Source organism: Amblyomma americanum, chromosome 1, assembly GCF_052857255.1.
Source record: "Amblyomma americanum isolate KBUSLIRL-KWMA chromosome 1, ASM5285725v1, whole genome shotgun sequence".
Lineage (NCBI taxonomy): Eukaryota > Metazoa > Arthropoda > Arachnida > Ixodida > Ixodidae > Amblyomma > Amblyomma americanum.
The window spans coordinates 48936691-48964112 of NC_135497.1; the positions used below are offsets into that span (position 1 = coordinate 48936691).

At 47.6% G+C, this 27422-nt stretch overlaps 1 protein-coding gene across 1 annotated transcript; it reads right to left on the reverse strand.

Annotated features, from left to right (window-relative positions):
• Positions 1-764: 764 nt before the first annotated feature.
• On the reverse strand, positions 765-26908 carry LOC144132663 (uncharacterized). Its single transcript, XM_077665249.1, is given in 17 exon segments — positions 765-1305; positions 2438-2685; positions 3594-3929; positions 4713-4947; positions 11311-11423; positions 12612-12908; positions 14017-14138; positions 14530-14676; positions 15557-15721; positions 16400-16520; positions 16733-16869; positions 17932-18118; positions 22625-22786; positions 23446-23492; positions 23495-23651; positions 24393-24692; positions 26780-26908. Coding segments are annotated over 17 exon segments (3168 nt in total). The 5' UTR covers positions 26897-26908; the 3' UTR covers positions 765-1028.
• Between the last annotated feature and the right edge of the window lie 514 nt (positions 26909-27422).

A 27422-nucleotide genomic window follows, 5' to 3' on the forward strand; every position in this document is an offset into this window, starting at 1 on the left:
TTTCCCTGTCTCCTACTCCCAAGCCTGAGTTACCACAGCTCGGACTCCTTGTCGGCTGAAGGCACTTCGAGCACGCATGGAGAGTCCGTCAGCCTTGCTACCCGCTCCCCTTCAACCACATCCCCAATGATCCACGCTGGGTATCCCTCCTGCTGCTCACTTTCTTAGCATTATGCTTTGGCTTTCTCCTTTGGAAGGCACATCAGCAGACCACACGAGAAAGGGAAAATGCAACTCACTAATGCCATACATTTCAACGATATAAACTGTCACTGCAACAAACGAAATAAACTTGAAATGAAATTGCCGCTGTTTTGCCGCAATTCCTCTATTGCTGCTAAATTGCTGCAATTCCTGTGTTATGATGATAAATATATTATTGCACTCCACTCCTTCTCTACCGCCACAGGGGCCTTTTAGTTATTGAAATAAATAAATAAATAAATAAATAAACAAATAAATTCTATATCCTAATATATTGGCAAGAGGATTTGAGAAAACACCCAAAATGATGCTTTAACACGTTCATTGCATCTTGGGTGACCGGTGGGTGATCCAAGATACTGAATCGCACAATGAATCCGTCGCTATGCTCTGATTTATCAAAGAGCCTGTGGAAAGGACACACGCCACGTCGCTGTAGCCATTTATTGGCGTTTCCAGGAAGTTGTAATTGCCAAGTAAAAAAAAAGTTTGCAACAATAGCACTAAGGGCAGCGTTATCTGTGTGAAGGCAAGAAATTTTCTCTATGTGAAGCCTCAAGAAGTGCCAAAGACCTCCCTACTCTGCCCTCCACAAGAACCATGCATCCATCACCAACCCGCCTGCCTCCACACACCAGAAGCCCATGCAGCAGCAGAGCAAAAAAGCAACAGTAAAATCAAATCCAAAGACACAGTGGGAAAGTCAGCTGCCCTCCAGAAGCATCACCAACCGGCCACAGCCTCACCATGCCCCCTAGCTAGGGGGCTGCCAACCTAGACACCTTCAAGAAAAATTCTGTTGCCGGTGCAAAGCATCAAGGCAATCACTCTAGTGTTCCACCGATGGCGTTCTTCTCCCGCTCGAACGCGAGCAAAAGCACCTCGCGGAAAGACGGGTAGACAACGATCTCCTTGAGGCGCTCCAGCGCCCAGCGGCTCCCGGTGACCATTAGCTGGAGAAACCACTCGTCCATACGGTCCGTCTTGAGGTCACACTGGATGTCCTCAACGCCGGACCAGTCCATCATGATCTTCTTTATGATGTCCTCGTAGCGGCGCAGGATTTCGAAGAATTCTTCGTCTTCCCGGTTGATGTAAATCCTGGGGACAGCCAACAGGTTGACAGACTACTATTAACGCATTTCAGGATACTGCGGTGAATACAAATATCGATGCACTGCGAGTAAGGGTGCTTTAAAAAAGCTGTAAATTCGCAGGTTGGATTTGCGAAACATGCAGTGGCTGTTTCTGTTAAATTCCTCAATAAATGGCACTGAGACGGCGTATGCCTATTTTATAGCACTTCTCCAAGCATGCAGGTAACGTACACACGTAACAAACGGCAGTCACACAGCCTGCCAATTGGGGCTCATGGCACGGTTCGTTAGCGTTTCGTTAGAAAACACCTCAAGGAAAGCTTGAAAGCAAGGCATTGAGGAGGGTAATGAATATATGACGATTATCGCCGATTGATGCAATATCTGATGAATGTGCAGTGTATTCCCAAGCAACAAGGCCTCACCAATTGGCCTACATCTTTGCTCTCCTTAGACTCCTTGTGAACTGCGTAAGCATGTAGCGGTGCGCACGGAAAAATGTTCACAGACTCACGGACGTCTTTCCTGTGTCAGTGGTGTTCTACGTTAAGTTTCCGTAGAACATGAGCACAACGTAAGCCCTCAACAAAGGTGACGCGAATGTTTAACGACCAATTCCGGGTTTGAGTCAATAGGAGAGAGGAGCATTACTGGTACAGAATTCCCAGCAGTACCCTTGCTCAAAACAGGAATCGATGCCTCCGCTGCTGCCTGGAAATCTTTAGAAGCTGTCTGCTACGTATTTTGATTGTTCTCCCCTTTAAAGGGTAACAGAAAAAATTCTGTCAGTTTCTTTGCCTTGAAAGAGGTCCGCAGGCCTAGTAATCATGACAATGAGCTCGACCCACCGCTGCACAGAGACAATAATTATTTGCAAATAATTTTGTACAGGCAGTTTTAATCTCCATCTGAGGCTTAAGTGCGCCTCGATGTCAGGATTGCCTGGCCAACCCGGACATATGCATTCCTGACGATGTCGGCGACACCGGAAAGCACCAAACACTGGTTGTTCACAGGTTTCACAGGCGACTTCGGTAACGTCACAGCGTTAAGGGCAAATGCACCTTGACGTCACTGGATTCATTCAGTTCTTCAAGCGACGTCACTCCTGTTTAGAAGAAAGGTGTGAAATATACCTGATCAGCTCTGTGGAGGGGCACCCCTCGGGTGCCCTGCGCAGGTAGGCAAGGTTGCCGGACATGGAAAGTCGGTTGAGCGTGATCAGGGCCAGGTGTCCCAGCCGGTAGCGGCGCCGGCACTCCTTGGAGATCACCTCCCCGTCGCTTCCGCCCTGGAAGATCTTGAGGCACCATGCGCACGCAAAGCGCAGGCACAGGATCACCAGCTTGTGCGGCGGCATGTCCCTCGAGATGGAGCGGGACACCTGTGATGGGAGGCGAGTAGTGAGCCTCCACCGATAACTCCCCCACGCTGAGGATGGCACACAATATTTAAGTGCATTTATCTACGAATACGTTTTTCTTGGTAGAGCGATGACATTCGCTTACTGTGTTACCACATAGAGTCGCCTTCACTTCATACTGGGAGCGTGCGAAATGTCTTGAAGGAGCTTGTAAATACCCTCTCAGCCTACTTAAGCTCTCGGGATTTTCACAAAATAAACCTCAATCCAGGTTACGTGCCCAATCGTGCACATTTCCCTGTTGTTTGAAAAAAAGCCGAACATAAGGCAGGAGAAATCGTCAGTGTAGAATGACTGCTCGTTATTACTCAGTTATGACAGCGGAGACGTACTATCCCAGTCGTGATCGTACCAGCCGATTGTCTAATGCAGGTGCGTCTACTTTACCGCTGGCCAAGTGCAGCTCATCCGCTACATGCGCAGTACATGGGTGCTATGTTAAAACGTTATATTCATACCACACAACACAAATTGGCGCCTATACCGAGTTACAAGGTCGTCATCATCATCCTGGTAGACCATCGACGCAGCTGTGATATCAGAACACGAAACAAAATGCCAGCACTTCGCAAGCTTCCCATACAACAGCACATGGCGCCTCCTTTCAAAGCTGCCACATGTAGCTGTATGCTACGTTTATGTTTAAAAAACAGACTGAGTTTTGTTCAAACAGGCGAACCACATTGCTTCCTCTACCCCGCTTCTTACGGCCGTTGGATGGCGAACTCTAGCCAGCAAACGGCGATGCAGAAAAGAGCCTTATGCACGAAGCACATAAAGGAGCCAAGCCCTCTAGCTTGTAGGTCTACTCTTTGGTCTCGTAGCCCAGGAAATCCACCCAACGCAGCTTTTTTGCTGGCATCACGCACCTTAAAACAGGCCTCGCGCATGATACTCTTGTAGACGCCCAACTCCTCTGTGTTCTTGACAAAGAGAAACTCGCGACTGGAGTCGATCCAGTCGTACATGAGCCTGAGCAGGTTGGTCAGCACCTGCGTGTCGCCGTGCTGTGTGCCGTCCTGGTCGCCGCCACCAGGGTGCGGCAGGCCAAGCAGCAGCGCCCCGAGTCGTTGGCAGAAGCTGTTGCGCGATGCCGGCACAGGGAGGCAAGAGGACGTGTTGACCACGATGCGCATGAGCACATCGTACACCACCCAGGGGAAGCTCTGGATGCCACCTTCGGAGGACTGAAGCTCGTACGTCACCTGCTCCCCGACACAGCATAATACATTTACAATGTGTCTTCCACAAGGTGTTAGCCTTAAACTAGTCGCCGTAAGGTGTTCAGTATGCAGTCGCGCCGAACGAAACACGCCGAAGCAAGACCATGGACTTTTGGCAAAACATGCATCGCAGTGAAATATCTTCAAAAAACGCTGAAAATTTTGCGGAGACACTGCACCTCCACCTTTAAAGGCGTGATGTGACATCGGCTCCTTTTGCACACGCAGACACGCACACTCAACCGCAAATGAAAGTTAATTTGTAATACAGATATATCTCCTATCTTGCATTGTGACACCGCCCGCAAGCTTAACATGATTTATCGAGCGTGTCTCTTCGAGTGACATCAGCACCGTTAACGACGATAGAGACGGCAGGCCATCCTATGGCCACCCGTTATCGTCAGCCGCTGCAAACACACTGTGCAACATGGTCTCAGACATAACGGCCAACGCTCCGTGGCACTGGGGTCAGTCCTCCAAGCCACATGCTTCACCATCCGCGTTAAATCTGCGGGTGCTGGTATTCCTACCTGAGATGTTATTTCGGCCATTAAGTTCTACATATGGCTAAATAACAAAGCGAAGGACAAAGAAAGTGAAACGACTACAACACCGTTGTCAAGATTATAAAGCGGCAGCCTTTATCGTTGCGTTCATGAGCCATATCTTTTTTCGGCTCGTTTGTTCGAATGCCCAGCTTCCCTCAATATGCACTGACGATAGCACAGCTGAATACCAGATTGAAAGCGCAGTACGCCTCACCTGGTACCAGGCGGAGGCCTTAAGCTTCTCGTGAGCCTCGTCGAGCTGCTCAGAGAAAAACTCCTCGCGCGTTCGGCGCACCACATGCTCGACCTGGCTCTCGAGCACCATGGCCATGTCCGTAGGGTCGTTCTCCTTCATATATTTGCTGAGCTTGGACACAGCTCCGGAGAAAGCCTCGCTTTCGGTTTCGATCCGGTACGACTTCAGCAGTGCCCGAATCTTCTTTGCATACCTGGAGCAATGAAAAAGGATGAAGCACTGTCACTGAACTGTGATTTGTGACTGGAAACGGGGAGGAAGAAGTTTGCTTGGCTGATGTGTTTTGCTGGCAGCTGCTGTTCTCTGGTTCTCCTGGTGGTTCCGGCTTGTTCATCATTGGTGAGCCCGCACTATGTGAGGGGGTTTTGGCCAAGGTGTAGGTTAAGGCACAGTTCATGTGAATCTGACGGTGCGTTTTGCTGAAAGATGTCGTTGACCTCCCCAGATGAAAGGTTGGCAGCTTGGTTTGCCAGCTTGCCAGCCCAAAGCCTGCCGCTTGAGTCCTTCCAAAAAATGGCATTGATGCAATTCCCGTGGTTCTCGTCCCAATCGGTGAGGGTGCAAACAAAATGAAAACCCCCAAACTAAGTCAACAGGAGCTAAGACCATTGACAGTCCATTATCTGCAGATATCTGAAATGCGTCAATTTGGCCATTCAGGCATTGTGTGCAAGCCCTCAGGCGCCTATTGTGTTTCTAACTTGCTTTAGTGCAAAATTTACAGCTCATTGCCGGTGAAAGCATTCATTCCTGAACAGCTTGCATGTTTCAATGGTATCGTACGTGGTGTTGACCCAGCACCGTTTCTGCACGAAATTCTAGAAGAATTTCCGGATGCAGGACTTGGGGTCCTTTCAGTCTACCGCTGTAGTAGAGAGGCAAATGGCTCACGTCTTGCTGCTGAATCTGTAATAACAACTTTTGCTGGCTCTTCCTGCCCTTCTGAACTAAAATCTGGCCAATTGTTTACCTTGTGGACCCACTAGAACCCCGCCCTCTTCAATGCATCAACTGCTCTCGGTTCGGGCATAGCGGCAAAGCATTCAAGTCGGAGACCCCTTGCCGTTTATATGGAGAAGGTCATTCTGCTGATAACTGCACCTCAGAGCAGCCTCATTGCATCTGCAGCAACATTCACTCAGCTGATGATGCCAATTGCGCAAAACGTAGTGAAGAGCGTAGCTTGTTGGACATTATCAAAGAGAACCGGTGCTCTAGAGTCGATGCCTACGCTGCTCTTAACAGGAGTCTCATACGCTAGTCGTGTGCGCGCTTCTGTTGGGGAGATTGAGTCCAACTTGACTGCCTCAACTTTGACCACAGTGTAAAAAGCCCTAAATGATGTGGTTGAGCGAATGCTGAACACATTTTCTGAGGCGGTGGCTCAGTTTGTTGTAGTTCAATCTGTGTCACCATCAACAACCGTCCTTTCAGCAACGTCTGCATCTGTTTCAGCTTGTGCAGGACCACTCAAAATCACCTCCTGATGCACCCCAGGTCCCACCTAACATCTCTGTTCCTAGCAGTGCATGTCGCACTGACACCTGCACACAGATGTCGAAATGTCGTGCCCTACGCTCAAGTGCCTTCCTTCCTCGTCACTAATTCTAGTTCTCCACAGATGAAAGCTAAAAAAGGACCACCCAAACTTCTTCCCCATGTTTACATCCTTAAAGAGACGGTTTCTACCTCTTCAATTGGTCATTAATCATGGCAGGTATTAAAGTGTTAAAATGGAATTGCCGATCCGTATTGTCTTCTCTTCCAGATCTAGAAATACTTATTCACAAACATAAACCTGATATATTGTGCTTCTACAAGAAACTTGGTTATCACCTTGTAAATCGTTTTAAATGAGGAACTTTCGAGTTTTCAGGTCAGATCGAAATGTTGGCAAGGGAGACAGATTGGTAACCATGCTATCTAAACATTTGTGTCATCAGGCATCTATCTCTAAGAAAATTCTCCCTGACTGTGACCTTCTAGCGATCAAAATTTTATTTCCGCATTGCGTCGATATTACAATTGCTAACCTCTATTTTCCTTTAGGTGCACAGAGGACAGACTCTTTAGACAGCTTGGTGACAGGCACAAGCAGTGCAGCCATCGCAGGGGATTTTAACTCTCACCACGGTGACTGGGAAGTCGTACTGATTCCTGTGGCAAGCTTCTCTGGTCGTGGCTGTCTGCAAATTCTGTACGCTGCTGCAATTCTAGAGAAATAACCTTTATGCGAGGGGTTTCTCGCTCTACCATTGACTTAACGGTATCAGCAGGTGGGCTAGAGGTGACTGACTGGTCGACAGAGGATTCGGGTACATCTAGTGATCACCTTCCTATAACATTCACTATCCGGTTATCTCCGCTCAAAGCTAGTTGTGTAACCCATAAAATTGTCAACCACCATATCTATAAAAATCTGACGTCTTCCTCATTTAACTCTATAGTACAAGCTGAGAAGACAGAGCTCAGCAGACGGTTTCATTTTTGTAAAATGCAGTAGACCTCTCAATATTCGCTGTACCCACAGCAGTCTCTAATAAACAGCCGTCTCCTTGGTGGACAGAAGAAAGTGAGAAGGCCTATCGTCGCAGAAAAGGGGCCTGGCACCGGCTATTCTGCAACCAGAGTCCAGCTAACCGGTTTAGTTACAAATTCTTCTCAGCATCTTTCAAAAGAACTGCAAAAGCCAAGAAGGAACATAACCAAAATTTAAACACATAACTTTCAAATCCTCGCAATCGGAAGGCCCTGTATAGATTCATGGCGCATAACAAGAGTTCAGCAGTCTCTCTCCTCACTAGTTCAACAGTGTTATCACCACAAAGGCTCAGGAAACCGTGGAGCGTATTGCTCAGGGATTGCCATTACGCTTCCAGATGCAGAGAAACGTCCCTTTGTGCACAATCTCACCATCTTCGAATTATACCGAGGTTGATGCATCAGAGCTCCTCTCAGTCCTGGCAATGTTGCATCCTGCAGGTCCTTGACCAGATGGTGTCACTGTTGGTACGATTAAAATTTTACCCCAAGATTTTACAAGCGACCTCTTAGATATGGTCAATGCTTCGTTGGAAAATGCATCGATTCCAAACATTTCGAAGACAGCGGAAATGATTTTATTCATGAAACATGCAGGAAAAGGATACGTCTTAGATAATGTTTGGCCAATTGAGCTGACTTCAAACTTAGTCAAATTATTAGAAGGAACAGTGCACAGTCACTTCACAAAACATATTCATGACGTCAATGGTCTCAGCTCAGCCCAGATTGGCTTTCGCCGCGGATGCTCTATATGGTCCGCACATGTGGATCTAGAGAGCAGAATTCGGCTTTCGCTACACAGAAGGGAAGTTTCAGCTTTGGGCACTCTTGATGTAGCACAGGTCTATGACAGCGTAGAACATACTTTTTTGCTTAACAGACTTGCTCAGTAACAACCTCCAACCTGCATTTATGCGTGCATATCTGAATTTCTCAAGGACATATACCCTTATTGCACTGAGTGAACCCTATGTTCTAATACATATTATTAATGAAGAGGTTTTCCGCAAAGATCGTTGCTATGCCCGCTGCTTTTTAATATTTTGCTCAGTGGCATCAACATTCGTACTGATATAATTCGTCCATTCGTCCTGATCTGTGATGTATGCAGATCACATAGCTTTTTTCGCCTCGTCCAGGGATATTCATTTGCTTTACCAGATTCTGCAGGGATATTTGGATGCTCTTAGAGTATGGTTGCAGGGTAATAATTTAACCCTGAATGTAGACAAATGCAGCGTTTTGGTATTTCCTCCAGACACGCCTTTGCGCATTTCATTAGTCCATCACTCTAACCTGATTCCACAAGTGGAATCCGTAAAATATCTAGGTGTTACTGATCACCCTGCATTAGATTGGAGCCTTCTTAAAGGAGAACGCGCTCCAGGCCGGCTGACAAGAATCGCCAATAAAAAGTTTGGGATGCGCCGCGAAACATTATTGTTACTATACAAAGCCTATGTAAGACCTATACTTGAATTTGGTTGCATTCTGTTCTCTGGTAGCGCAAACTACAAGATTCAATCCTTAATATTACTAGAAAGGCGAGCTCTACGTCTCTGCCTTGGCCTCCCAAAATAATTTTCAAACACCCTGCTTTATCTGGAAGCTCATATCCCTGATCTAAATTCCCGCTTTCAAATATTCACGGTGCGAGCCTTCCTCAAGTCGATGGACCCGGTGACTAATGTCAGCACTCCTATTTTTGTGTCTCAGCCGGCCGTATTGTTTTCTCATCATTGGCCACGGTATCAAATGCCACAAATTATGTTAGTACAGAACTTTTTAACACCGATTGCTGTTGATCGCAGTTCTTTCCAGTGGGTTGACGACACGCCGGCAGCTGTGGAATTCCATTTTGACCACATCGTCCCATCTCATGCAAAACACATGCCAGCAAACATTTTAAATGGTCTTCTCTCTGATCACATAGAGGAATACCCCTATCATACGGTGCTTTCTACCGACGCCTCCGTCAACTGCCAAAAAGCTGCAGTTGCCATCTTTTCACAGCTTCTGGCATGGAACTATTCTGCCCGCATCCCAGATTATATTCCTATATTCTTTGTGGAATTTTTGGCTCTTGGAATGAGCCTGCACAAAATTCCATGTCATGTGTCTGACGTTAATATCCTCGCTGATTGTTTGTCAGTTTGTCTCCCTTGAAACTTCAAAAAAGATTTTTTGAGCCGTTTCCTGCGATTTTTGTCCCATGCACGTTGAAGGATGTCCGTTTTGTCTGGGTCCTTGGCCATACAGGTATTCATTCAAATGAGGTGGCTGATTACGTAGCAAGGTCGGCTCCTGACGGCTCATTGACACTTATATGCCCCGAATGTCAGCCTGCTGGCGATTTCCAGGTTTCAGTGGTTCCAACACATATCAGCCAGGTTACGTGATCCCCTACTAAATAACACTAATTATCAGCACTTAGCATATAATTGGAAAGTCCGTTCATGTAAAACCAGGCTGTGTAAGTAAATATGACGCGGTTGCGGTGCAGGATTCCCAATTTGAATTTATATCTATGCAGGTGTGGGTTGACACCAAAAAACCCATGTGACTAATGCGGGGAGGTTGAATCTGTTTAGACCATTTTCTCCTCTACTGTACAAAGTTCGCACTTCAGAGAAAGATTTACCTGGAGGTCCCTCTCTCCAGGTTAGGGCTCCCATTATCTCTGCCAAAGTTATTATCGTTTGGTGCGAGCGCCAAAAGATTTGCATTGGGTTCAATTTTTGGGATTCTCCATGAATAGATAATTGCAACTGGTAGGTTGATTTGCTAATTCTTTTAATATTATTCGAGCTCTTCTTTTTCTCACCAAAATACTGTGTTATTTAACTTTAAATATTCTTCCGTCAATTTGATTGATACATTTTTCAAAATACATGCTTGGTGCTAAAATTTTGTCGTAATCTCCCGTGGAAATTTCTTTGTTTATGCCACTACACCTTGGCCAATCCCCCCCCCCCCCCCCGCGTGGGTATGTGCCATGTTTACTGAGGTAAAGAAGAACTGTGAAGGTGAAGCAGGCCACTAAAAAGGATGAGGTACTATCACTGAACTATGAAGCTGACACAAACGGAATAGGATGGTGTACTGTCAATGAACTGTGCAGGTGGTGCAAGTAATGGAAAATGCAAGCAACCGAAAACGATAAGGTACTGTCACTTAACTGTACAAGTGATGCGAGCAAGCACGGGAATTTTTAACAAACGGTCCTAGTTCGGACGGCTGCAACCATGTGGAGATAAAAAATAAAAATGAGCAAGGAAATTTTGGTCGTTCGGTGCATCCCATTATTTTTCTACGGCTGTCGGAAATAGTTGGCATGAGCGCAGGAAGCATTTTTGCAGGTCAGAGTTTGCAGCCAGAAGAAAGAGTCGGCCACGATAATAACTATGTTCGAGCAGAATCTCTCAGGACTCTCCAGTTTTCACAATATTACAAGCTTAATATATTCCCATTGAGTTACGCCGTGTTTCCTGCCGGGGGATAAAAGAAGGCGCTAATTGTTGAATGCCTAAGACCTTCAACATGTTGCAAGAAGCTGTGTACTCTCCATGGTATATAAAGTTGTCATTATGAAAATATTCAGCACCCTTCGTTGAAGCAGTTGTGGTAAGGTCAGTATGAAGCTGCTGGTGCCTGCTATTGTAGAGACTTGGCATTACCGTAGAGACTGTTAAATATAACAAAACCTTGTCAATGAAATAGAACTGTGAGCACTAAATTGGGGTAATATTTCCCCACGTGCTATTTTAATTCCTTACAGGCCTCGCCAGTGCAAAAACAGATTATTCACAACCCACGGCTCCGAAGCAGTCTGTGCTTCAACTAACTGAGAGAGGCCTAATACGACAAGTGATTTCCATGGTTTTATGACCGCATTTTTACCCCACAGTAGTCAGAGCACATTGGCCTAATAAGATAAAGGGTGCAATTTCAGCCATCTCCTTTAGTGCAACACACTTCGTATAGTGTAATGTTCAGAGGCATTAAAGCGTACCGCTTATAGGCGGACGTGGCTTCTTTCAGGAACTGTTCTCTTCCCTCGAGCAGCAGTCGGGGGTCCGGAAGGCTCTCTTCCACCACTTCAAGGCACTCGGTGCTCAGTTCAACCTGTTCATCGGAACCACACAAGGATGACACAACAGTGTGTTGCGCGCATTCAGCACATCAGGACTAAACAATGCAAACAGCATCAGTGAACGTACAATTGGGGACAAAAATTAACTGGCCTCCTTTTTCAAGTTCACCACCATGCCACATTGCATGCGAGCGCGCATGACTGCGCACTGGTGGTGTCGATCCTCGGCGCGAGGGACAGGCCAGTTACTTTGGTCCCCGATAGTCGAGGAGCACTGGTCCTGAGACCTCATAACTACTGCTAGATGCGACAAGTGACAAGATTTTCCCCGTGATAATACTGAACGGTAGTCGGTAGAGAGCAACCGAGGGCAGGTTAAACAAGTCAAAACGCTTCTACCTAGCAACACTGGCATGTAGTATAGAAGCTCATTAATTGCACCCTGATGATTGGTGCTCCAGCAATGACACACAGAACGAAAAACCCAAACAGGCCGCCAGAGTTCAACGGACTTCTTGAGCATCTCGAATACAAACAAACGCTACAGTTCTACTCGTCACTGTCGATGAACAAAATGTACAAAGTACATCGCCAGAAGCAGCCATGGGGTATATCTCGAATATACTATGTGCTATGTACATAGAGCAACGTATTCAGTTCCGACCATCAAATATATTGCTAAATATCATGTAAAAAGCACGGCCGCAACAAATTAGTTGTTTATGCAATGATCGACATGCGATCATTCATGAAAACATATAACCTTCATGTCAGAAGCTTCACGGCTCTGTCATAGTTGATGATGTTATAAATTGAACCTGCGTAAAGACCGACAGGTTCATGCAAGAGCTCCAGTGGCCCTAAGCTACAGGTTGATGCAACGTTGCTCAAGTGTTTTCAAACTGGGATCTTGCAGATTCCAGCTTTGAAGCAAACATCGACACTTTCAGAAGTCCTGTCGCTCATTTGAAAACGAGAAACCTAAACATCTTGGAACAGTCACAGATGAGGCCCTGAGATCTAAAACCTGAGTGAGTAGTCAGGGAGTAAAGGCAGCGCCAAACAACACAAGCCAGGAGCAAGCACGAGTTTCGGAAGAGACGTGTGCATTATGAACTGCACTATCCTCGCAAGCAGAGTTTTTTGTTTAATTCCGCCGTTTTCGCCATAAGAGTAACTGCAGTCGCCTGAGCCACAAGTTGGCAAACGCGGAAGTATACCTTTTTGCAATTTCGGTAGAGCTGCCCGAGAACCTTGCGCGAACTGTAGGTGTTCTTCGTGTCCAGCTTCTCCATGAAGTCCGGGTACATGGGTGGCTGCTCAGAGTTCTGAAAGCCCTTGAGGTCACCGCACTTGGCGAAGTCAAGATTGACGGCACATTTGCGTGCCAGTTCGCGGCAGCGGTGCGAGTTGATGCCGCTGTCCAGTATATCAGCCCAGACGAGGTGCGCGTTGGCAATCAGGCCGATCTTGTCACCCTTGATGTACTGGCAAAAGAAGTCCACCATGTCCTGGACCTGTGGCCACCGTAAACGAATGGCAAGTTCTCTCGTGAGACGGAGGATAAACAGATTTCATGCCCCGTCCATTAACATTCGTCTGAAAACTGAAGGTCAGGGTCTTTACACGTGTGCAAAATATTTGGTGGCACCTTTAAGGGAACGAGCACAAGCGGGAACCTTTTAGGCCTGTGCTGCTCACTTTACTTTTGAGCCGGCGAGAAATGTAGACTTTTAGCAGCCGTCCCCTCCCAGTCAACTACGTATATACTAGCAAAGCCGCGGCAATGCGTTACATGTGCTTGTTTTCTTACACAAAGGTGTCATTATTTAAAGTGAGCCATGCTGCACACTCTCTTGACGTCTTCACTCACATCTCGCCGGAACTCAGACAAGTTTGTTCATAAGAAAGTTTTGGATGATTTCCTTAGCGAATAATCATCTGCTTGGATAGGTTTGGTTGTGTCGACTTAGCTGCGCACAGTCATATTGGTTAACAACCAGGACACACATATTAGTAAACCTCAATACTCAACAAGACACACATACTGGTTAACCAACATGATACAATTAGCCCGACAGCTCGTCTTATTCAACTATGGACACAGTCCGATGGTCAAGCCACCGCTCTCAATCTAAAATGGTCAAGAAGACGCAAGGTTTGCAAGGTAATGTCACCATTGAGCAAAGAGCATTGCCTCTTGCGAGCGAAAAATGAGCTGCCAGGAGTCCTTTATTTCTGCTTTCTACACGGAAGTAAAATTTCGGAACGTAGACAATAGGTTCACCGCTGTTACAGTCTATTGTACAATGGAACCAAAACTCGACTACAGCCTCTTTTCGAACCAAAAGGCCGCATCTAGCAAATTAATACTCCATTACAACCCATTTGTGATCAATGTTAAAAATACAGCGACAATCCAGATTTCGTCGTATTCCACCGCTGACCGTTGATGTAGCTGAAAAATTTCGAATATATTTCATTATAGACAACACTGCAGTCGGTACAACTGGACTAATAGCACCTAAAATAGTTTATCCAGAATTATGTAGCCCTTCCCCAACCCCACCCCCCAGACTAAGACTAAGCAGACTGAGAGACCACAAAATAAGCAATATTGCTCACCCCAATGGACGCCTTTCGTTCCTTTGGCGGGTCGCTGTGGTAGTGCATAGGATTGCAGTTGTTATTGAAGATGAGGTCCTCGTACCACAGCACTGAGTACTCGTCACCATCCAGGTCAGAACCTAAGCACAGGTAGAGACCACATTAAGGGGTACCATTGGAAACAAGCTGCGTCCGGCCGTCTGTCAAAGCAGTGATGGCGAAGGTCCTTGCTTAATGACCCAATTAAACGGAGATCAGTGAGTGGAGGAATAGTTGCGACGCCGAAATGAGAAACTGAGAAATATTTTATACCTCAGGTAATGGAACCTCACAGTACGTTTTTTCTCACGCTGTGACTGTGCTCACAACATACATCAGTCAAAGCCCGCAGAGTCCTGGCCTTGGCAGAGCCCTGACCTAACGCGCACGTAAACTAAGGCACGCTATCCGTCACAAGCACAGAGAGCGACGGTTACATCCGTCTCCGCATAGCACAGTGTCAACAGGGAGCGCGCCAGGAAGGGTGCGTACCGGCCATCTCGTCGGGGTGTGGCCGCTCCCCCTTTTGAGGGAAGACAATGCAGTCGCGCACGTGATGCAACTGCGGCACATTCACCGCCTCCAGCTTCCGGATGTCGCCCGGGTTCATGCACGGGTTCTTGGTCACGATCACGTCGCCTGCGTATCCCACCGTGCATGGAATACTCAGTGACTTTAATGCAAAGTGCGGCTGAAAATTCAGGTGAAAAAAAAAACAATCTCATGCGTCAACCTTTCGGCTCCTCTGTGCGATGTAACGAAAATAGAATAGTCCTTTCATTCCAAGCCAATGAATAAAATGGATATACTCGCGGACAGCTTTTTGTGGCTATGCAGTGAAGCTACGAGGGCGGCGCGCAAGGCTTTCCCATGCGCAGTCTTACCGCGCTCTCACGAGAGAGAGAGATAGGCATTTAAGCTGGCGGCGAGTATAGTATGCTGTTTCGGCTCCAGATGCCGGTTCCTCAAGATAACCGCGATTAGCTGCGCACAATGCACGGGTACCTCACCACTTTATATATCTATTGCGTATCCGGTGCTGCCAACATAGAAGCATCGATCCGAGCAAACCACGGATATCTCACAAGATATATCCGGGACATTTCTTGGACAACTGAGCATTAGTAAGTCCTAGCTTCGGCTTCAGATATGAGAATGCCGTAACCAGAGAAGGAGCTCGTAAGCGAGGCCAAAACAAGATAATTTCGGTCAGAATCAGCACACGAGAAAACTAGACGTGCGTTCATGTATACAGACTACAATAACGTGGTAGCACCGTCGGAGAATTCTACTTTTAGATCCGACTACAAGAATCTATATTTCTGCGACAACAGCCCTCGAACACGCAGCACGTTTGCATATGCCTTCGAAGCATGTACTCGGGCACTTTATTCCCCTACCATTACAACCACGTTCACATTAATGGATCCTTTCGAATAAAATACTAAAGGTGCTGCCTAAACGCACCGAGACAATGCTGCGCTATGCTTGCTAGCACGAAAATAGGTTGCTGTGATACCTTCGAGGATGGTCGCAGGGTCGTTGACCTTGTACCGCAGCATGTCGTTCGAGTACTGGACAAACACCTGTCCGTATTCGAGCGTGCCGGTCTCGTCCAGCACGCCGAACATGGTGCGCCCGTAGTTCGGAGGAACCAGAATACGAGCCTTGGTCCTCAGTTCCTCTGCAAAAGGTGTATACATTATCCGGCGTGAAGAGGCAAGGGTTCGTCGTTCACACATGCTGTTGTAGAGAAGTTCAGACAAGCTCCCTGAGGGCCATTCAATGCCTTACGAGCTGAAGTTCTTTGCCTCAGGAAACATTGATCTTTATGGGCAATCTTTGACTTGACGATAATCTTTGTCGTCAATTCGCTGAATGTTAAGCCCGTCATTTCGCTGCCGTATATGCGTTTGTGGGCTATTACAAGGCTCGTACGCGGGTGCAAAACATCTCTGCTGTTCACTGTGACACTGATTGAAGGCATTTAAGACCAGATACTACCTTCCAGAAATGTGTGGTTATGCTAGATGCAAAGGGAACGACTGTAACGATTACCACAATAGGCTGGTTAATGCAAGCGACAGGTTCTCGATGGTGTCACCTATAGCATTTAATCTATTTTCCGTAACATTAACATTAGCCTCATAATAAGAACCTTATTTTTGCGCTAAACATCGCACAAAACTGACAAGGAGGATCCGGTGAAGAAATTGGAAATTTGAGATAACTTTGAAAGATCCCGGAAATTTGCGTAATTAATCGGCAAAAGGACGAAGTCAGGGCCAGGGTGCTGCTTCTCTACACTTCTTCCCCGACGACAAAATGAACAAAAGCGGTTAAGTTCATGTGTTTCACTCACTCAGGACCTTCTTGTTGACGGCGCGAACTAGAGCCCGAAAGAAGGGCTCGACTGTCAGGTCGATGCCCACGCCGGCCAGCTCCTTGTACGGGAGACGCAAGGCGCAGTAGGAACGGAGAACCTGCACAATTAGTAAGGCGCACAGTTTCGTTATCAGTTTACAAGCACCTTCCCACTTCATAGGTCGTTGACCCTGTCTCCAAAACCCTGAATCCATCCTTCAATGCGACTAAAATGGGATCGGCTGTCGTACATGAGCTTCAGTTATACGTAGAACAGTGCACTGACACCACACATGGCACAAAAGCTGCGAAGATGAAAAAAATTTCTCACATGCGCGGCCTCATGGGGATCCATCATGCTGTCGATGAAGGAATCGAGGATTTTGTTCTGCAGCATCAGGAACACCTCGGCCTTTATGCCGCTCTGCTCCAAGATGGTGATCATGGGTCGGTTCAGGTAAAGAACGCCTGTGAGGAGCACGGTAAATCATCACGGGCGTAAATATACTGTCGCGGCAGCACGCTCAAAATGTAACTCTGTTGCAGTAATCTATTCCTACAATTTGCAATGCATGTCACGGATTATCCTCACTAATGAATCAGCGACGTCCACCGCAGAAGGAAGGCGTGCCCTTTCACGCTTTGTAACATACTGTGGCTCAATGACTATGCCTTCTGTCTACTTGTGGTAGCGAGGAGCCAAGTACAGAACAGTGCACAAATGCCAAAATTTCAAGCTCTAAGTCCGCTGTGTAACTGCAACACTCAGAGGCAAATGTACATTTAAATTTTCGCACAAATAAGCAGTCTTTCGTCGCTATTCATTCATTTGGTATTCATTCCAGTGGGTAGAAAATAAGTACCCCTCCCGTATTCTGGCCTTTCAGTTATCAGGTTTATCTGACCCAGAGGAAAATTTCGTCTACAATCCTGCTTCACGTAAACTTTTCTCGATGACTGTTCGTGGCCACGTGAAAAAACGGCACTACACTTCAACAGAAATTGTGGGATACTCTGCACGACAATTCATTGTAAGCGTGGAACAGCACCCCGAACTATGGATCCCTGAAAATTCGCTAAGATGCTCATAAGGAGCCCAGCGCAAGCCCACTAGGACACAGCGTAACTGCAGTCGGATACAATTGAAGAACGAAGCGGCTTTCTCCCATAAAAGGACCCACTTCCAGCCAATGGCATCAGCAGATTTCCATGACTCTGCTAGCGTGACATGCGGGAAGCGCCAGATGAAAAGAGATTGTCCATCCCTCTTTGGTCGGGGACAGTCCCCTCCCTGCATTGTCACGCCGCTCCTTGCGTTGTCTAGCTAGCAGGGTCATGAGAGCCGGCCGTCGCCAATGGCTGGAAGGGAGTCCTTTAACTGACAGGAAAAAGTCGATTCGCTCTTCAGTTGCATCCGACTATAGTGGACTGCGGGAGAGAGCACGGGAGAATTATGTGTCTCTGTGTCCAACTGCTTCTCTAAGCGCTTTCTGTCGATGGTCGCGGTCATAGGACATGAAGACAACGCACGCGGCTTGCTCGTCTTCAGCACGTATAGGTCGGAGTGGTCCGAGTGGAACTTGCGCATGCTCTCGCGGAAGACGATGCGGCAGCCGCTCAGCGTCGGGTCCAGCAACAGCATTCCCTTGCAGCCACCGTAGCGGATTTGTACAGCGCACGGCTCCTCACCCTCCTCTAGCTCCAAGGCGTGGTGGACCTGCGGAAGGGCGGACAATGAAGGCTTCTACGAACGGCTATGTACTTAGGTCACTCCATACATTATATTTTAACAAAAATAGGAAAAACCGCCAGGACCTTGTCTTATGCGGGAGCTGCGGGATTACAAGATAACCAGTTCCGTACCGGTACAAGCTTTCTCCTGGCGTTGTGCTCGTGTTTCACGTAATTAGGGTCACAATGGCCAGATCCGCTGGGTCATCATAACCACAAAGGACACATTGCCGAGAGCACCGTCCCTGGACTTTCTAAACGGCAAAGAGGCGAGTTTTAGTCAGGACATAGTAGTCACCACCGATGGCGACACTGCCTGCCGCAGAGGAAGTCTCGTATACAGATATCGCTGCAAAAATACCGTCCTATGCATCACAGGTTTCTGTAGTTAATGGAGCAGAAACGTATCTGATGTATGGTGGATGACTAGACATTGGACTTGGGCAGCATTTGGACATTGATGACACGTCCACTGCTCACAATAGACAGGGTTCATGCTGGTGTATATGAAAAAATTCCAGGGTTTTCAAGGACTTTCGAAGCCCTCTGCGTGATTTTCAAGGACCACCATTCGCAGTTAGAAATCCAAATAAGACAGATGTTCAGCGGTAGAAAGAGGTGTGAAATGATGAGAATTCACTGAAAAAGGGGATTGTCATTGGAGCCAATATTTTAACAAAGAAACTTGTCTTCGGATAAAACGATGGCAACAGCATATTTCCTTTTTCAACCACTTCTCATCATTGTTTGTTACACGGATGACCACTTTCAGTTTGTTAGATGATGCAAACATTTATTCGCTAATGAAGCAAAGCAAACACTCAATCAGTCCTTAGGTGGCCCCAATTCGCTTCTCCTCAATTTTTATGTCTATGTCCAAGACCTCCTACTGCTTGCTCTTGGCAGTCTTCCTTAGGATGTCCGACTTCATGATGCAAGTCAGGCCACTGGTTGCCTCTGCTTTTTCTGCATACAATTCTGCTGAAACTGTCAATCCTGCAACTACGGCTTCTAGTTTCTTTTTCCTCCTTCTGAGAGTTTCAATCTCTTCATCAATGCACCGTTTTTTCCGCTGTTTCGCATCTTCGCGCTCCTGCTTTTTATGTGTTTTCAAAAAGGCACGGTATTGGCTCTTTGGAGAAGTCACAGATGCTCTCAATTCCTTAGTGATGGGAACATTGAAAATGCCACCTGCTACGTGTACAGCATCACAGCTAATCCGCTGTGAAATGCCCTGCGTCCATCACAAGTCCATGCTTCTTGCACGCATCCATCAAGTTTGACGACTGCGATGGCGCTGTCTGTGGTTCATTAGCTTGACATTCAGATATCGTCACGAAGCTCCTTACCATACAGCTACTCCCGGCGGCTTGCATGTGCTCTCTATGCTTTGCACTTTTTAGATGGCTTTCTAGTGCCGACTCCCCCATGGCAGTGATGTCGAAACACTTACAGCAAACTTTGCATTTTGCCTTGTGCGGATTTGACATGTCCGACGCAAGCCACTCTCGTTAGTCGTCGTTGTGCAGCCATGACCTCTGAAATTTGCATTTTCCGGGTATTGTTTCCACGCACGTTGACTGGCACACACTACGCTGCAGATGCACAAAATGTCACGATACCGCCGCACACGCACACCCAAGCACTACACGGGCAATAAATCTCGCGATACAACCGCGCATACACATATCAGCGCTACGCGCGCAGAAAATGTTACGATGGAACAGCACACGCGCGCATAAGCGTTACACGCGCTCAAGACGTGACGATACAACCGCACACGCAAGCGCTAAACGCGCACAAAATGTAACGCTTCGACCGCGCAACCACACACACAATGGCGGCCATTTATCTACTCAACTGGAAAGTGGATTAGATTATATTGGATCTTGGGGCTTCTAACCGGAGGACCTTACACTGAAGTCCTAGCCAACTTTTTTGGGACGCTACGACAGAGTCTGCCCCGCCGTGTCGTCACCACCACCCATCACTTGAGCCTATTCCAATTTTCAAGGCGGCGTTTAGTTGTTTCGACCGCTCTGGCCTTGGAAAAGGCTTCTTGCTCATTCACCTCGCTGTCGGTCGTTCCGCCCTCTGTCGGCTGACCTGAGTCGAAACCTAGCGCCTGCAGAAGGGTACATGTATTCGGTTGGCAGGGGTGGAGTGATCTACACAACAGAATAACATGCTCTATCGAATCCTCATCCTGCCCACACATTGTGCACATGATGTCCGCATTGATCTGGCCGGATACCGGGCTTGCCACTTCTTCGTGCGCAGCACCCCCGCTCGAGCCCCGAAGAGTAGTGCACTCCTAAGGTACCACTGCCAAGGGAGTTGTCGTAGAAGCGCTCAAAAAGGCTGCGTTCCAATACTCCCAAGTAGACGGCTACTTAGACGTCTAGCCGGACAGCCGCCATCTTGGGACGCGTTCCATTTCTCGGCGAAGCAGTCTCATAAGACTGCTTCGCCGAAGTCCACATCGATGCAGGCTAACTTGCTGTCTAAAGATGGCGGAGTTGATGTACGCGGATGAGCGAGTCGTGCTCTTGCGGGCGTCGGACTGTACACGGAGTATAGGAAAGGAAAAATGCGAGTCATTCTATTATGTTATTTGGTACGCAAACTAGTGGCTAATTAATCTTCGTGGACGTGCGATTCCTAGAAGTGAATCACGCAGGAGAAAATCGTGCAGTTGAGAGCTTTGCTACAGCAGCGGACGCTGTAGGTCTGTTTACGTGATCCGGCATCTGACGATGCCGGATCTTAATTAGCACCTTTATTTTAGAGAATACTGGTCGCTGTCGTTGGTTTCCTCGACGGGCGTTAAGACGGCTGGCGTGACGGTTAACAAATGTGTTCTTCTGTTGCTGTATTAGTTGCATCAACTCTTTCGCGTGCATTCTTTTTTATCTCTACACTCTCAGAACAAATACACCGGCATGTTGCGAATTGATTTTAGTCTTTACAGGATTAAAGATCGCTGCTGTATTTAGGTCTCTCGCTGTCTCCGAGTGCCACGTAGGGCAGACAGCAGGTTTAATGTCACGTATGTGTTTTCCTTTTGCAGTGTACATTAGCCGTATCGCATTTCGCGCATATTGATTACAGTCTTTCGTATTCTTTCTTATGTTTACAGGACCGTCTGAACGAGCACGTTCGAGGAGCATGTACAGTTGAGCATCAATAATAAAAGAATAATCGCATATCTCTTTAGCGTCGTCTTCGGAGAGCGGCCCCGTCTGCTACAAGTAGACTGACCGATAGGCACATCCATCAGTCCGGTTTACGCGCAAAGTCATTGCAGAAGAAATGTGTAAACTTGTTGAAAACACGTTTTTAATTATCGTTATTGCTCACTTTGTGAAAAATAGTGAAAAAACTGTTCATGAGCTTTAGTTACATTATTATGCCGCGAGGCGGCGTGAGCAGTAGACAAGTTCCAATACATGGACATGTAGACTGCTTCCTAGACGTCACACTAGACGTCTTGTTAGACGTCTAGAGTATTGGAACGCAGCCAAAAAGTACGCAGGAAATGGTTGAGAGGAAACGGTAAACAAGCCAGCGTCACTGTGGCTAGACGTTCACGAGCGTCCGCTAGGCACGCGCTTACTTGACTGTACGAAACTTACACTCTATTTTTAACAAAATCGCAGCGGGATTTCAGGTGGGTTGATATTTTATTATATACAATCACTTAATGTTTATTAAAAATAAAAATGTTTTAAATTCAAGGGTTTTCAAGCATCTTCAAAACTTCCATGACCTTCAAGGCCTTGAAAACAGTCCTATCAAATTCCATGGTTTTCAGGGGTTTCAAGGACCCGCACGAAATTATTTAGACATGCGATGGCCCCTCCTGTCCAAAAGAAGCGAAGCATTATCATGGGCGGCAGAGTTTTGGGATATTGTTCCTGTCAAGAAGTTGGATCGGATGAGATGGCTGTGGGAGGCGCGAGGCATGAAAAAAGGCTTCTGCTATTAACAAAAAAAAACTCGCAGGACTGTGCCCCCCCCCCCCGTTAAGTGCAAAGTGAAACCATCGGTCAAGCTCTGTCTGCTTCCGTGACCTTCGGGATCCCGGCCGACGGACAGACACACTGCGGAGGATGACTACTTTGAAGTGCGGATTTGACTCGAGGTAATGTTTTCTCTCGCTCCCTATCTCTGTCACACAGGACAGTTACCGGGTGTCCAAAGCGAATGTATGAGCGTTGGCAGCGGTGTGACAACAATGAATTTTTCAGAAAGCCCTGCCGCTACTTGGCATGCTGCCAATTTCTCTAGTCGATTCATGCCGAGGCATAGTAATTGCGCGGGAGCGTCTTGGCACCAGCGAATTTCGTCGCTACCCGCGCGGGAGCAACTTAATTGGCGCGCGGGCAAAATCGCCGCCGGCACAGCCACGCTTGTCTTGGTGACCTGAGCGACACATTAGCAAAGGTTGTAAGTTTAGACTGGTTGTCGATAAGGACGATAATATACATACCTTGCGCAGCAGGCCGTGCGATATTCGCCCTATGCCGTCGCTGAAGATGTACTCGCGATGGGAACCATCGCTGCTGCGGCCAGGGGCTGCGTGGCGGATGTCCGGTTCCACAGACGTGTTTTGGCTCGGGACCGTTAACAGACCCAACGACTGCGAAAAAGCCTGCATGCAGGAAAAGAGGTCTCCCGAATGGGCCATTTTGCCATAGCTGGCTGGCTATAATAATGGTGATACAGAATTCATGTTTGTGCAGCTGGGAGTTGTGAAATTTGTGAAACCTTTCGCAAATATAGAGAACATTAAAGAGTGGCTTCTCAGCAGTAGAAAGTGTGTAATGGAAACAACACCTCCATAATAGGCATTGGTACTCCGAAAGGAGGCTGATTTGCCTGGTTAGATCTCCGGACACAGTCCGTGCAGTGTCGTAATTATTTATGAACGCTAGTCTTACTTTCCATTCCCCCTCTGGAGCATTTTAACACTCCCACATTCGATTCGAAAACGCGCAAGGATAACTTATGATGTGGATAATTTCACAGTCAGATATGAGTCACTGCACATGGCGCCTGATCCCTGCGGACCGCTGATCAATGAAGGGCTCACATAGCTACAATGCGATCCAAACATATATGGATTAACGCAATGCACCTGGCCATGAAAGTGTGATGAATGATGGTGAATGGCAGAGACACTTGGCTCAACCTTCTTGAAAACAAAAGCTCCGTTACTAAACGTGAAGAAGAGATTCCCTCACATACTTTCGTGCGATTTAGTCGCTTTTCCCGTCACCTCTCTCAACAAGAACGTGACTGGCCTCTGACCTGTCCAAGCCGTGCCATGAACTTGGGCACGCTGACGATGGTAGAGAGTCGCCGATACCATCGCGTATCTGCTCCGCGGTGCGGCCCTGATTGTCGTGCGCGTAGAACCAGACGCCGTGGCTGCGTAATTGGCTCGTCGAGCAACCCAGGAACATGAACCGGCGGCCACCAATCTTCAGGCCGGACGACAGCGGAGGCTTGATCACCTACAGAAAACAAGCCCAAGGTAAAAGAGAGGAACTAAATGGACGGTTTAAATTGTCATTTCAAGGATCCCATCAAATGCATCATTTTCCTCAGTGTTCCTATCAAATATCTTCATGCAGTTATGTGCCCTCCTCTGCACTTCAGCTACATGAATCCATACAGCAGCGGAACGAAAAAGCGACGGTGAAATCAAATTAAAATAGGCAAATAGAAGCTCATCAATGTGAGACTGAAATGTAGCACTACTGCCAATATAGATTTGTCGCATGGCATTCTGATTCCCTGTGCCCTTCAGTGCGAAAGGAAGTAGCCGCAATCCTCGGGTATCAGCGGTGTCTGTGCGTGTGAAGCCTTTCAGTAGCAAGTGTATTACCGGCTCACTAGGTGAGTGGACACGCCAGTCGCACTGTGAATAGGCGGCGCTGTTCACCTATAATTTGAGGCAGTTACATGCCTTTCCTTCTCTCAAAACCGGTGGCATGTTTAGAATGCCAATTTTGAGTAAAGGGAGGAACATAACTGGATCCCCGAGTAAGAGGGCACCTCAACAGCGCTCTGAGCTACGTGGCGGTGGTGTACATGTGAAAAAAACAGTGCTTTCGCACAGTCTTTTGTGCTTAGCAATGCTAAACCGCCAGCCATTTTTTTTCCTTGAGACTTCAGATACTGCATTTTTCCAAAAATTAAGCACGCTACAGCTACTTGTTCACAGGGCGATCATGAACCCCCCAACAGCGTACCGCGCTGAGAAAGTCGTCCTTGCAGGCACCCAGCGAAAAGGAGATGAGCTTGCAATCGTCGTCCCGCACGACGATGCGCAGGGCGTAATCTGGGTCGCAGTGCTGAAGCAGGCGGCTCTTGCACACAAGTTGAGGGGGCATGTAGACGCGCCGAGTGGGCGTCAGGATCACCTTGCGCACCTTGACCATGTGGGATGGTAGCTCCTGGGCGATCACCGAGCCTGTGAAAACGTCGATGCGCTGCCGGTGCGCCCGATACCGGAAGTACAGGTGCTCCAGGGCACTGCGGAACCAGAACACCTGCGCGGTACCGCGCCACAAGGACACTGTTCTTGATATGCTGGATATATAGAAGCGTTGCACAAAGATCGGTAGGAAAAAGAGGCAATAGTGTTGATGTACATAAAGCATTGAAAGGAACTGTAGTCCGAGAAGAAATGAAAAAAAATTAAAAACACGATTATGTTCAGGGTTCACCGGCACTTCTTATGTGTAAAGTGAATTTTTTTCCTCACTTTCCGCTTAAAATGACACCTTGAGATCAAGCTCCACAAAATTGCTAAGCTACACACCGTTCACTTATTTGTGTGCCCCTATTATCACACAGTTAGCATACTGCATTTCTGCATGCATTCTTTAACTGGTCACATGTGTTAATACCGAGTTCCTTGTGTATCAAACTGAGCTCCTCGTTCAGTTCTGTAATATCGCGCACTTGTAGCCACCTTAAAGCAGCGCAGTCTACACCATGTCATGAAGCTCTGCACGAACATCAGAGGTCTCCCAGGCGCCCGCGTGGTGTTAGGCTTAGACCTTTTGAATAAGCGCTCCCTGAACGTCCGTATGCACCGTACGCTAGCACAGTGAAAGAGATAGAACGACCTATCCCCTCATTTGTTCGCAACCGTTCAAAGAGCAGCTATATTAATATCAGCGTGCACACATTCCTATGCTATTTATCCGACGATCAGGCACACAATAAAAAATTTCCGACAACGGTGGCTCCCATGCATGAAAGCAAGCGTTATCCACATTTTTTGCGATATGCTGGGAAGACACAGGAAACCAGACTTTGAATTTTCTAACGAAAATTCTCGTGAGCAAGCTTGGTCACGGCATGCAAAGTGCCGACAATAATGCAGACACAACATCTTTGGAAGGCTCAAGTGAAACTTTGCTAAGAAAGCAGCATGCCACTTTTCGATGCAGTCTCTGGTAGTCCCCACTTCCGCTACCATTGCCCTATATAGCCTGCAAGCCGCCGTGAAGGAATGAGGCGGAATGCTGATGCCAACAGTGCACTACACTTGTAACAACTTCATCGGGAAAGAAGCAGGTGCCTCTCAGGTGTTCATCTTGCGGAAACTCGAGGAGGAGTTCAGGAGAACAACCTGCCGGGCTATTTGTTTATGCATGTGGTTTACTGGGAAGCGCAAAAAACGGACGAGGGACGGAATAGGGGACACAAGCGCTCGTGAACGTGTTTCTGTGTCGCCTAATCCGTCCCTAGTCCGTTTTTTGTGCTTCCCAGTAAACCGCATGGTGGAGGAGGTCCATCGCTTCTGGTCGGTCGCGCGTTCCCAAGAAAGAGGATATTGCACCGCATGGTGGAGGAGGTCCATCGCTTCTGGTCGGTCGCGCATTCCCAAGAAAGAGGATATTGCAAACTTGAATGTAATTTCTTTCAATTTAATTTTATATTTCGTTACACTGGCTTTCTAACGTTGCCACTGGCCTAATTTTACCGTCACTATAAAAAAAAACAGGTTCCACTACTGCACACGAGCTCGTATAGTGTTGTCATGGGCACGAACTGAACATGCTCTGCTACATAAAACACATCTTTAGTTACACTCTTCAATTTTAAAAAAAAGCTAACAGAGGTTTAGCGCTTGCTTAACCTAGTGATACGAGCGAAAGAAATTGTTAAGCAAGGGTACATATGGTTTGGCCCTGGAGTCGGTCTGGTGCGCGTTATCCATGGCAAGACAGAGACCAAGCGCCAGCGAAGCAACTGTTTTTTGCAACATTTTGCTAGACACGTGGCAGAGCAGCGAAGAGGCCCGGAGCGAGCGCAGCTGTGGCGAATCCACAGCGAGTTACGTATTATGACGTTCCTTGCTACGCCTTCGTTCCGCCGGTTCGAGGTGAAACGCGCAGTAAACTTGACCTTGCGAGTTGTGGGAAGAGTCGAGCTTTCGCTCTAAGAAAACCGCTGTTCTGCTGCTGCCTTCAGTACAGAATTCTGCAATAAAAGCTTACTTAACATAGTTCAGAAAACAAATCTTACTGAACGCCAGGCCAGGTGCGAGGCGAGCGGGCTGCGGACGTAAAGAGGGCCCTTAAGCTTTTGTTGTTAAAGCCAGCCTGAAAAACCGGGCTCTCACCTTTCCCTGGCTAAGCGAGAAATAGATCTCGAAGAGGGCTTCTTCCAGGGCACGGGGACACTCCTCGGCGCGCGCAGACAACTCGAGGAGCGTTTCCCGGCAGCTCTGAGCGTCCATCGCCAGCTCATCGGTGACCTGCAAAGGCGGTAATCCAGGTGTTGCTCGTCCGCGTTCGACAGTGCAGTTTTCAAGCGCCGTTCGAGTCGTACGCCCGCTTAATTCTACTTCGCTTCGGGAAGCTCCCTATTGAAACCCAAAATGACACCGTAGGTCCGCAAAAATGCGCGCATTGAATAGTGACGCAGTTTTATATTTACGCCAGGTCATGGCACAGCGCGATATGCCAAAACCGCCAACGCAGCAAATCCCCGAACGAAGGCCATCTTCATCCGTCAATAGCGTAGATCCGACCCATCGGAGTAACCCTTACTTTGGAAGCAATATGCATTCACTCGTGATAATCCTTATTGATTCTGCATTTAAAATGGTATAGTGTGGTGTGGGGGGAACGTCCCGAAGCGACTTAGCCTATCAGGGACGTTGAAGTAGGCGACTCCAGAGTAATTCCGACCACCTGGGGATCTTTAACGACCAACGACAGCGCACACCGCACGGGCGCTTTTGCGTTTCGCCCCCACTAAAG